At 39.2% G+C, this 12,620-nt stretch overlaps 1 protein-coding gene across 1 annotated transcript in view; it reads right to left on the reverse strand.

The window, feature by feature from the left end:
* The window catches only part of Adamts5 (a disintegrin-like and metallopeptidase (reprolysin type) with thrombospondin type 1 motif, 5 (aggrecanase-2)), a 42,969-nt gene that overhangs the window by 18,608 nt on the left and 11,741 nt on the right, over positions 1 to 12,620 (reverse strand). Inside the window, exons 2-3 of the mRNA NM_011782.2 lie at positions 11,053 to 11,185; positions 1,106 to 1,273 (exon numbers count right to left, since the gene is read on the reverse strand). Coding sequence (NP_035912.2) covers positions 1,106 to 1,273; positions 11,053 to 11,185 — 301 coding nt within the window. The remainder of the gene's footprint in view (positions 1 to 1,105; positions 1,274 to 11,052; positions 11,186 to 12,620) is intronic.

Here is a 12,620-nt window from a genome sequence, read left to right on the forward strand (position 1 = left end):
AGTTGAAGTTCAAAATGCCTAACACATTAAGAAATAGGTGTTTATAGACAAAAATTTTGTGAAACTTGGGATAAAGATGGTTATCGCTGATTGCCTTGATGCTACTTTGAGCAATGACTCTCATTAGATCATTTTATGGAGATTATAATCTCCAAAATCCAAAACTTAGCCACCTGTTTCAGAAAGAGCCCCATTTGAAGAGAGCAGAAAGAAGGCAGAATGGCTGCTTTTCTGAAAGATGAGGAAGTGGAAGTACATGATTTCAAGGCTGCTTTCCACCTGTGATTGTCCTGCTTGCCATATTTCTATGATGTTACAACTGTAAAGGACTAGAGGAAATTTGCAACAGCTTGTTTCGAAGACTACTTAGGGAATAGGATTTATTATTTCTAGAAATTGTGACTTCCTCTGTACTTTTTTTTGTTGTGAATTACAGCACTAATCCTCCTCTTATGGAGTTTAATAAAGTATGCTATGCTCTTGAACTGCCTCACAAGGATAAAGCCAGCAATTTTCCTTTGAAGTTCTTTAAGTCTTTTGCCACCATGGGTTGGGCTATTTTGGTTCTGTAGTTTTTACTCCACTTCCAGGAGAACCTGCTGTCAGGATAAAAATCAAAAATTTCTACTCAATGAATAACTAAAGAGCTTCCTTTTCTAGTTTTATATTGCTGTCAAAGGTATTCATCACGTCCTACACCTTAACCAAAGCCCTTTAATGGATATACAACAAATAATTCTGAAAGTCATATTAGTATCAGGCAAACCAAAATGTCTGCCAATGTTCTCACAGGAACTTAGCGGTATAAGAGGAAATAAAAGCCAGACTCTCAGGGCTCCCACTGCTAGACATTCTGTGTGGTCTCCCACACTCTTTCCCTTTTGAACTTCTTAAGTCAACAGCAAAAATACCATAGCTGTAATGCCACCAAGAATGCTGGCATTGCATGCCAAGAGGGAATCAATTTGCTTGCTTCTTTTTGGAGACTCTTCCAATAACCATTGTCTCACAGGGTGAGTTGAGCATCATGAGGTCATCATGTTGGGAAGCTCCTAATAATCTGAACCTGTTTTCCTGAGACTACAATGTCCAGAAACCTACATACCATGACCATCATCCAGGAATTCTGTGATGGTGGCTGACGTGCATTTGGACCAGGGCTTGGATGCATCGATGCTGGTAAGGATTGAAGACATTAAACGCTTGTCTTCTGTAGTACCGAAGTTCTCTTCACAGAATTTGGAATCGTCATGAGAAAGGCCAAGTAGATGCCCTAGAGGAGAGGAGAGGAGAGAGAGTGCGAATGATGGAAGTGAGAAGAGGATGTCCAGTTACAGAACATTCTGAGTTTCTATTTCCACCTAACAAGTTCTTTAGCTTTTGTTTTTGGTTTTTTGATTTCTTTTTTTTTTCCACCTAAACAAAGGTGAGTTTAACAGTCTATGAGCCCAGGCTGATCCCCCTGCATATGAAAGCTGCTATGAAGTAGTTGCTTTGGGTGAACATTTGGATGAAAATTAAAAATAAATGAAGAAGGAGATAATCCCAAAGTCCATGTGGTTCACATATGCTCACCGACATGTAAAACCTTATTTAGAATCATGAATTTGGGAGGCTTCTGTGGGATTATGTCATAGTCTCACCACAAATTATTTTTATTGTTAGGATTCTGCCTTCTCTGATCAACTACAAACCCCAGCAGATCAAAGTGCATTTCTAACATCTAGTGCTAAAAGCTGACTTAGTGCTATGCAAGATGCAAACAGTAGATGCTTTTTGAAAGTCAGTGGCTTCTATTTTCTTTTTCAAGTATATAGTTTCCAGAGATGTCCTAAGAGACAAAAACAAATAGAAGTAACATATAGTGGATTTCTTGTTGCATAAAATATCAGCCCTCTTCGTGTTTCTGTTTATTATATTTAGTGCAACACAGAAAGCTACTGGTCTCCTAAAGAATCTATTTTGGAAGTTTGCTCATCTCTACTGTATTTTGGATAAAAAAAAATTCAACATAGTTGTTATGAAGTACTAGCAATAAGTGAAGAACTCGATTCCAGGAAGATGAATGATGGTTCTAAGGCACAGGGCCAGGATGCGCGTGCACATAACCCTCCCATACTTGTTGCTAGACCATTGTCCCCTCACCTGTTCAGATATCAATTCTTAGAGTGTCGGTATCCTCAGGTCCTTATAATCTGAGTAAATTGCTTCTTGTTTCTTGATAGAAATTGTTCCATACTTTAAGAGGAACATTGGCTTTCTTCTATAAATTTCAAAGCCTAAAGACTTCATGTAACTAGATATTTCACCATAGCTTTCAGAATCACATAACACCACCAATATCTTGTGTAAGACAATAGGACAGACGGGTCACTTTTCCTGAAGATTCTTACACAGAAAATGCAGGAATGTTGGCCACACGATCAGGAGTCCAGTCAGTGCAGAGTGGCACAGCCCAACAGAGATGAAATCTTTCACACCACATTCCAGCTACTTTGGGCCAACTTGTTAAATCACTGACACCTCATAACAAAATTATTCACTGCGCAGCTGACTGCTCTTGTGCTTGAAATGAAGTGACTACGGTTCGGTGACCTCCCAATTCTCCACATATTAATGCCATTTATTTGGTTGTTGACTTCAACAGCATTTACAGAATTGACCAGGCAAGCAAGATTTCTCTGAAAAGCCTCACCATGGCGACTCGTGATAGGATTGTTCAGTAGCATCAGAATCCATCACAGTTTGTGAGGTGTGTCCCCAGTGAGATGGGAAGCAAGACTGGCAAGGGCCTCTCTAAGTTTGGAGTGGTATGCAGATTTTTTTTTAAAGAGTATCACAATCCACAGAAAACATATTTACTAGGATTACTCAAAATTACTTAATCTATCCAGCACATATTGAGAATTCACCCTCCAGTCCTTGGACTTCTCCAAGGTAGAAGCTTTAATGACCAGTACAGTAGAGTGTGCTTGGATGCTTGATGCTGGAGTTGTGAAATATGTCATGAGAAGAGAGAGAGGGGAGGGTGCCCAGTGAAATCTCTGTAACAGGATATTTAGTCAACTCCATGTTTAAATGTATCAGTATGTGCTTTTTGCACTATAATTTCTGAGATATTCACCCATGTTTAATGGAGCCAGGATATTTTTCTTCCAAATCAATATAAATAGCACTTTCCAAAGGCATTTTTATTATTGCCTTAAGGGATTTTCACTTCATTGAGAGGGTGTGGCTTTAATTTATGGTATAAACTATAGTGTGGCAAACATCAAATTCACTTTGAGGGTCTGAACAAACTCTTGCTTTTGTTTCTGTCACATGCAGTGGTAATGCCTATAAACTTAAAAAATTTAAATTATGACAGCCAGGCAGTTTATTGTTTAGCCCAATTTGATAAATTATTTAGTGTATTATTTCATCACATTGTGATTTTTAAGATCCCTAAATTTAGCTATCTAACTTAATTGCTACCAAAGACACATATAAGCAAGTTCAACCAGAAAAGGCTGAAAATCTGCACATGAACAAATCTTAGCTCCAGCTCTGCTACAGCTTAAAGGAAAGGTGCATTTTGTAAGGTTCCTCAAATCAGTCAGAAACACTCCTGGAAGACTATCTTTTAAAGGCAAATACTGTATCCTACCTGGAGAAAATCAGTTAACTGCCTGGACGGGGAAAGCATGTTCTCTCAAGGGTGACAAAAGTCATGGTTCTAGAAGAGCATTTAAGTACACCACAAACAGGTGGCCAGTTGCAGAGCAGCTGGAACCACGTGAATTCCATACAAGACCCATGTGACTTCCCCTCCAGAGCTGGGCAGAGCTTGAAAAGGGAGATCAATGTGAGGAGTGTTGGATGCTCTTCAGGCAGAAAGTAACACACACTGAAGGTCACAAACAGCGAACAGAGTGTCTACTTAAAGCCTGTGTCACCAGTCAGTTAGGTGAAGGTGTTTAATGTCAGTCTGCAATTTTTCAGCACCCCCGAGACCTGGAATGATAAGTCACATAGAGATAGATGTACAAGGCACTTACATCACAGGTGACTGAGCACGGCAATGCACATACAGATTCTAGGAAATTTTAAACTGAAACATCACAACTGACAATCCTGGATTTCAAATAGCTGTGAAGGGGACACAAAATGCATACATGCAGGTCTGGTTGAAAAGGATAGATTTTAATTCTTCAGACAACTGCTTCTTCAGAGGATGTTAGCTTGGAAATCATCGAAAAGATGTTTACAATGCCCATCAGATGGTATTTGGATATTCATGACCTAGAGGACACAAGGCCCCAAGAAGAATCTGCGGAAGTGACATGGTCACTTCATAAGACTAACAGTAGTTGCTCTCCTCGAAGTGGTTGTTGTTGTTGTTGTTGTTGTTGTTGTTGTTGTCTTGTTTGTTTCTTTTGTTTGTTTGTTGTTTGTTTTTTGAGGAGCTTTTGAAGCAATGGGACAGTGAACTTAGTAGAGGAATGAGGTGTTAGAGGTCAAAGGGTATACACTCGATCTCCAGACCCATGGAGAGGGGACATCCTTTTCCTTGCAGCTGTGGAGATGTAATTTTCTCTTGGGAGTCAGAATATCAGAATGGAAGAGTAGGGTGGATTCAAGGCAATTTGAAAGGACAGAGTAATTTTGAGGGAGCTCCCTTATTCAAATAGGGTACCTAAACTAATGAACAAGAGGTGGAGACAGACTTAGAGGTGGCCATTCACTCTTAAAGGTCATGCTAAAGACCCAAATCTTGCATAAGGGAAGCATTCACCTATGTATTTAGAGCCTTTGTAGTCAGTAGAGTACAAAGATGAAAAAGAAAACTGGTAGAACTGGATAGCCTTCATCATAGCCTTCATCATAAAATTGCTAAACAATTTTTGCTTTTGATATTCCAAATATGCATTTAAAGATGCCCTCACCTTCTTGTCCTGTAAAAATGCAGTTAGAAAAAAAATGCACCTAGGAAAAGAATTTTCCTTCCTTCCTTCCTTCCTTCCTTCCTTCCTTCCTTCCTCCCTCCCTCCCTCCCTCCCTCCCTCCCTCTCTCTCTCTCTCTCTCTCTCTCTCTCTCTCTCTCTCTCTCTCTCTCTTTCTTTCTTTCTTTCTTTCTTAAAAAGGTGGGTTTTATTTCTCCTAGGCTATCAATAGTCTTGATCCATAGCTAAGGGTGACCTTGAACTTCCTATAATTGTGCCACTTGAATGTTGGCTCAAAAGTGTGAGTCTCTGACTCTTGCTTTATTCAGCACTGGTGATGGAACTCAGGACATTGTACACGCAAGAAAGGCTATCCCAGCTCTGCCACATCCCCAGCCAAGACACATTCTGTGCAGAGGGAACCACTGGGTTAGCTTCTCATTCGACACAGGTATTACTGGGCAGCATTAGCCTCAGGAAGGAAATTGAATGTTTTGCTAAACTTTGGTCTGCAAATTAAACAGAATTTCGAGTTCTTGTCTCCTGATCCCAAACTACCTAATGGTCAGGGGACACAGCACCACATCCTACAAAAATGTCCCAAGAAACACTGTAATGTGTTTACTCGGGGAAGCGCAGTCCAGAAGAGGCATCTGTTTCTCAATGAGGTCATGGTTTTCGTTTACCTAATTTTCCAGCTGGGATTATGGAGGTACAAGAAGGTCTCGCCAGGGTTTGAAAAGTGAGTCAATAGCTCACAGGGGATCAGAATCTAGAACCACCAAAGAGAAGACTCATGACCTCCAATAATTGGGTGGGACACACTCTTCTTAAGACTAATCTTTATGTAGAAGTGATAACATGTGGAAACATTTCTTTCAAAAACGTTAAGGAAAAAATGTTCAATGTGATATTGAGCATGTAATTTAGGGAGAGAAAATAATGAACTCTTTCACGTTATGATGGTCTATTTTTTTTTAGATCAATTGTATACCGAATAGTCTCTAAAGCCCCACTATACAGTATTATTAAAGTCTTGGCCTCTGGAATCAGATAGGTTGTATTGAAATGTGACCCTTGGAAAAATTTAGTGATGGATCTTAGACAAATCCTGAAATGTTCTTGTTTGTTAGCTTCCTCTTTTTTGGGTTCCTCATGATAGTATTTACTTCATGATGTACCCAAATGTGCATTTGTGTGTTATGTGTACACACATATATGCAAGTGTATGTGTGCATGTGTGCAGGTAGGCATGTGTCTGTGAAGAATTGGGGGAGACCCTCAGCTGTTGTTCCTTCAGTACAATCTACAATCTACCTTTTTTCTTTTCATATTTAGATTGTCACTGGCCTGGAATATTCTAAGTGTACTAAGTTACCTGGCTACTAAGTGCCAGAGATAACTGCTTTACCAGTACTGGGATTGCAACTGTGCACAACTATGTCTGGTTTTGCATTTTGTTCTAATGTGGCTTATGAGGACTGAACCTACATCTTGTTGTTTGCAAGCGAGCATTTTACCAAGCAGCTCTCTTTAACTGTGAGCATTTGTAATAAAATTTAATATCACTGAATACCTAGACTTGAGAGGAAAAAGAACAATTTTCTAGTTTGAAAAGAGAAGCAAACCACATATTCCAGCTTCAATATTCTTTTTAAAGACATGTCCAACTAGTTGGTGTCAACCTGTGTGGCAAAAAATCAATAGGTCTGCCCTAGAGAAACATGGATTGGGATTAAATTTAGTTTTAAAGTCATAATAAACACTACATCTCGCAGTGCTATGGGACATGTAACCCATACCTATAACTGCCTTTCATCCCTGGTCCAAGAAAGACATGTTGGTTCAAGTTTGACAGGAAATATGCCTAGTTTGTGTTGATTAAAATGACAGGTCTGAAGATAAATAACAAGTTGAATCCCAGCTCCCTTCTCATTTTATATCTTACTAGCCTTGCCAGTATGAACATCCAAATCCATGGACTTGCCTTTGGTCTACGAAGTTTTCTTTTTTGCCAGGGAGGGGACCTCTGCAGTTTTTCCAAACATAGGCTTGTTTAATCTAATCATCCATGGGTCAGAGTCCCATACTGATCTGCACAACCAGACAGGCCTCAAACCACAGCAAAGCACAGGCAGCCCCCTGCTGTGTCTCAACCACTTCCCAAGTCTGGCTGAGGAATTGGTCCCGCTCTTTAATGTTGCCTGGCTTTAACGTAGGGAACACATTGCAGTCTTTCTTGGTAAAGAAATTCACTTAGCACATTTTATAATTAACTACTATAACACAGACCTTTCGAGGGCTGGGAAATTATGGATTTCATTAATCTGAATAAAATCCTATTGTTCCCCTTGGTATATTAGAAGCTGGCTCAACATCAATAAAATGGTTGCTTTTAATGAGCATGTGTGCAGCAGGTGAAATATTTATTATTACAAGTCTATAATAAAAGTTTGACAAGTTAAAAAATATAAACTTAGAATGTAAACTTACATCAACTTGAAAACGTTCTGCTGTTCTCCTTTGGGGTTGTAAACACATTCTTGCCTCCACCCAAAGCACATGAATGGTCTGAAGCAACATTTTGAAATGTTCTAGCAATTGAGTCAGTGCTCACTGTGCATAGTCTAGAAAGCAGAAGGCAAGTTATAACTGCCTATGGGTCCAGTCCATATTGATGGGCACTGTTCTTGCAGGAGCCTGTATTGAAATCAGGTGACTACGTACCATCACACTTCCCTGTTCATTTGATTTTGAGTTAGAATGGATGATCAGGATGACAGAAAAGCTCCAGTTAGTACCTGGGGCACTAAGAGGAACTGTTCAAAACTGGGAATCTAATCCATGCCATCCCACAACCTACAATATAACATTATAAACTTCTGTCATCTCTCTCTCTCTCTCTCTCTCTCTCTCTCTCTCTCTCTCTCTCTCTCTCTTCCTCACTCCACTTCCCCTTCCTTCTTTCCTACTACCTGTAACTTCTGCTCTCCCTTTCTTTTTTTCTCCCTTCCTTTCTTCCTCCCCCCTCCCTCTCTCCCTTCCTTCCTTCCTTCTTTCCTCCCTCCCTCCCTTCCTCCCTCCCTCCCTTCTTTCCTTTCCTTCCTCCCTTCCTCTCTTCTTCCCTTCCTCTCTCCCTTTTTTCCTCCCTCCCTCCCTCCCTCCCTTCCTTCCTCCCTCCCTCCCTCCTTTACTTTCCTTCCTCCCTTCCTCCCTTCCTTCCTTCCTTCCTTCCTTCCTTCCTTCCTTCCTTCCTTCCTTCCTTCCCTCCCTCCCTCCCTCCCTCCCTCCCTCCCTTTCTCACTATGTAGCACAGGCTAGCTTGAAAGTCATGATTCTTCTGTATCAGCCTACCCAGTCCTGGCAGTTTCAATGTGTCATCATCTCCATTTTTGCTTTAGTTTATCACATGTGTTAATTTCCAATATATGAGTTTTTAAAACTGGAGAATAGGGGCATGGGGAGGATGCTTTGTTTCCTTTGTGCATAGTATAAGCCTTATTCTGTACTTGAAACCACTGTACATAGCCAAAGGAAGCTTTGGACACTCCACGAAACCCTGTTTCAGTTAATAGAACCCATCCCCAATCAAACATACTCATTTACTTCTTATAGAAGAAAAAAAAGCAAAGTAGGTAGTCTAGGACCGAATCCTGGATAGTCCCTCCCAGCTTGTGTTTTGAGTGCAGTAACAACTTGGTGACAGTGTTTGTTTGGAATGAACGAAGCTGCACAGTTTGGAATGAGACTCAAGCAGATTGTAAATACCCAAAAGCCAGAGCTTCAGAATGTTCTGTTTTACAATTCCATAGATTGTACTTACAAAGCTAAAAAACGTAGCAAACACATAATAGAAGAGAAAGAAAGAAATCCAATAAGAATAAAATAGAAATAAAACCCAGTTCATGGTTGGCTTAGGTTGAACTGACAGTTCTCGTAACAGGTAAAAATGAGGACTCTGAACAGGTCAGTGAGTTAAGTAAGGTCAAGATGCTTGAGAGAACAGACTCTGCTCACCCAGACAGAGGAAGATGTGAGGTATAATGATCTTCACTAAAAATTTAGGACTCACGTTTTATATCACATATTCATAATATTTAGGCAAAATTAAAATAAAATAAAGCATTCAAAATGAAATTAATAAAAAATTTTTATGAAAAGAATCAAATCCATATTCTTTTATCTTTGGCCTTTTAGATCTCTTTAGTCCATTTGCAATACAGAGAAGAAAATTGAGCATACAATAGGTGACTGGACAATAAATCATAGAAGGTTATAATGAAGTAGAGACAAATTAACCCAGAAATCCAAGGAGACACCAGGATGTAATCATATGCGGAGGTACAAGTTTGACTCTGCATATAAGAGTTTACTATTCCACCACATTGCACTTCTGGGTAATTATGTTTAACTGCCTTGTCCTGCATATCAGTGTCTGGCTCTCTATCTTTCACTACCTCATCAGCCTATGCAATACTGGGTCTTTGTTGAAAACTGAGGAGGACTGGGAAAGTCACCTTGCTAGCCTCAAACACTCCGGTTCAGGTGGTATGGCATGATCCATGAAGAGGCTGTGTACAGAGCTCAGCTTTTCTCTCGTAGGGAAACCTGCCAATTCTGCCACTATATGTAAAGATCACCTCGGGAGAAGAGGTTATGGGGAAGCAGTGGCCAGAATGTGTGATTCACAGCAGCTTGTTCTTATGTTGTCCACTATATAGGGACAACACAGATGGACAAGGTGTCTAGATGACCTGGGTAAACTTCCACAGGGATCGACAGGGACTCAGCACCTTGTCTTAAGTGGAAGATGCTCCAAAATGTTTCAGACTGAATTAACATCAATGATAATGTTGAATAATTATTTACACAATGGTTTTATGTTTGATCCAAAGACAAGAGTCAGTACAACAATATCCTGATTAATACTTGAAATAAAATAGTAGAAATGCAGCTACCTAATTCTGTTCATTGGTATCATATTTGGATTTACAAAATTGTCCCTTTAACCAGAAGTTATTATGCTCCTTAAAGAAATATGATTAGAAACCAGCACCTCGTGAAAATATACAGGTTACTAGAAATGTGAGGTAGACTTTTTGATTTCCACTTAATAGTTAAAATTGTAGCTTTAACAAGCTAAGTCTTTTAAATAAAAATACAAAAAAATCTAATTATTACTTATTGAATGATTTTGTGCCAGAAATGAAGATGCAAAGAGGTTATGCATTAATTAAGAATGGTGAATGAGGTATTTAAATAGGAAAATATATGGGTGTAAAAATAAGTGATAGCCACTATCTACACTCAATCTGGCTTCTAAAACAATTCCAGGTAATGCTATCCCTATAGTTTAGAAAAGAAGATGAGGCCTCACAGAGTTTCCTAATAGGATGATTTTACATGGAGGAAACAACTCCAGTCAGATGTGAACTTGCATGTGTTGTGTCCTTAGTACTAAATCAGTTTCCCACCAACCAGTCTTCTAGGTCAGTGGTTAGGAGGTCTCCTTTCCTTATCCCAGCGTTTAACTGTTTACCTCAGCTCCCAACTCATAGTTTTAGGATTTAGAAGTCTTTGGTTAATTGACTATGTGGCGTTATAAAGTAAACTCTGTGGAGAGACAGTTTGATTTCATCTGCCTCACTACTGGGAAGGAGGCTGGGCTATTTACCATGAGCTACTGATTCTCTGTGACAGGAACCTACTATTATCACTCACGACGGGGCAAAACATGTTAAATTCCTGTGCAAACTGATTATCCCCGGATGAGTCAACACTGTCATGAAGAACTTCCAAAAGGGATGCCTCTGCATCCCATAGGCGACTGTGACAAATTCCGTCTAGAAGCCATTTAGGGATGCTTAAAAAGAGAGAGAAAAAAGACAGTAGCAAATTTCCCCTTAACTTTTAAATAACACCCTCAAAAAGGAAACATCTACTCCTATGCTGACTTTGCCTTCCTTTTCCTGCGTCAGTTAACCCTGAGAGTTCAAATATAAACAAACGCAATTCCCAATGGTACATCTGAACCAGAAGAAATCTGGAATTAATTGCCAAGTATTTTGGGTCCTATTGCAGCTGTTACAAGTGTTTGATTTGGCGAGGGAAGAGAAAAGGCGTTGCATACCAATTTCATGAGCCACAGTGAAGGCTGCATGGAGGCCATCATCTTCAATCACTGCACAGCTGCGCTCCGGAGAACATATGGTCCCAACGTCTGCCATTCCCAGGGTGTCACATGAATGATGCCCACATAAATCCTGCCCGGGAGAAAGAAAGAAATCATTAAAATCAATTTACATCCAGAAGGAGCCACCATGGACAGCCACTTGTTCACCCCAAATGGCAAGACTGAGATATGTTTATGGTGTCACCTGCTCAGCGCTGGAGGCCTTCCAAAGACAAATTCAAAGCAGGAACTCTTCTGAGCTACTTTGTAACCCAGAAGCACAGAAGGATAAAGACATTCAATGACATTTTAAAAGAAGCCACGGTTATAGCCTGTTCATTACACTCCAAGCTCTACAGCCCGAACAAAGATTAAGTGCCTACACAAATGTCAAAGGTTACATGTGTTCAATACAGAAGTGCCTAATATTCTGAGCTAAATTCAGACTGAACTTCTTGGAAGAGAGGTCTAATAATTTGTTTTCTGTTAGAGTCAAACTACAATCACACTTTGTGATAGAACATACATTACTAAGACTTTGTGTTTATACATATATTTGTGCCTATACATACATTCAGTCATTTATACAAGAAACAAACTACACTTGAATCTATATGTAAAATTAGATAGAAAATCAAACTTTTATATGTCTATTAATACTTAAATATCATTTTTGAATTTCCCAATTGAATTTCATAGTTTCATGTGTTGTGTCTTCAGAAATGTATGCACAGTCACTCAGAGCTTTTTAATCACTTCATACTTATTTATTGGGTTATAAAGGACAACTTCTGGGGGGTCAGATTTCCATGCCTACCATATGAGTCCTGGAAATCAAACTCGGTTTGTGAGGATTGTTGGCAAGCACCTTTAACCACTGAACAAGTTTGCTCATAGCTTCTAGTGAAATGCATCTCAAGATGATGACACATGAGAAAATGTTTGTGATACAAGTATGTTTTATGCATAGGTAGCTGTGTATTCATTTTATTCTTGAGAAGTCCCAGAGCTTTTAAGAGACTCTCAAGAGTAAAAATGATCACTTAAAGCATATAAACAAGACATTAAAGAAATATAAATAAAAAGGATAACAGAAGTTACAATTTTGACATGTTCAACTTGTTCTAATAATGTTCTCTTGAAATGTTAATTTAGTTATCAATAAACATAAACATTTCTTGTGCTTTCTTATGAATTTCATTAAAAATCAACATGTGTATTGACAACCAAAAGAACAATATATAGCATTCCCAAGTAAACCATAAATTAATAACCAACTTTGCAAAGGATTTTAAAATATTAGTTTGAGAAATAAGCACTGCTCTATTATACCTGGCATCCATACCTGATATTTGCTTAGCTAAATTGAATGGTGAGATACAGTTATACTCAATGTGATTGTCCTCATACATCTATATTTTGCTGCCTATTAGTAGAACCTCAGCAGCTCTCAGACACACAAGTACAAAGTGGTATTCCTGTACATATCAAGTGTACAGACTCAGAGACAACAGCTACTCCTCATT

The sequence above is a fragment of the Mus musculus genome, chromosome 16 (genome assembly GCF_000001635.26).
Source record: "Mus musculus strain C57BL/6J chromosome 16, GRCm38.p6 C57BL/6J".
Lineage (NCBI taxonomy): Eukaryota > Metazoa > Chordata > Mammalia > Rodentia > Muridae > Mus > Mus musculus.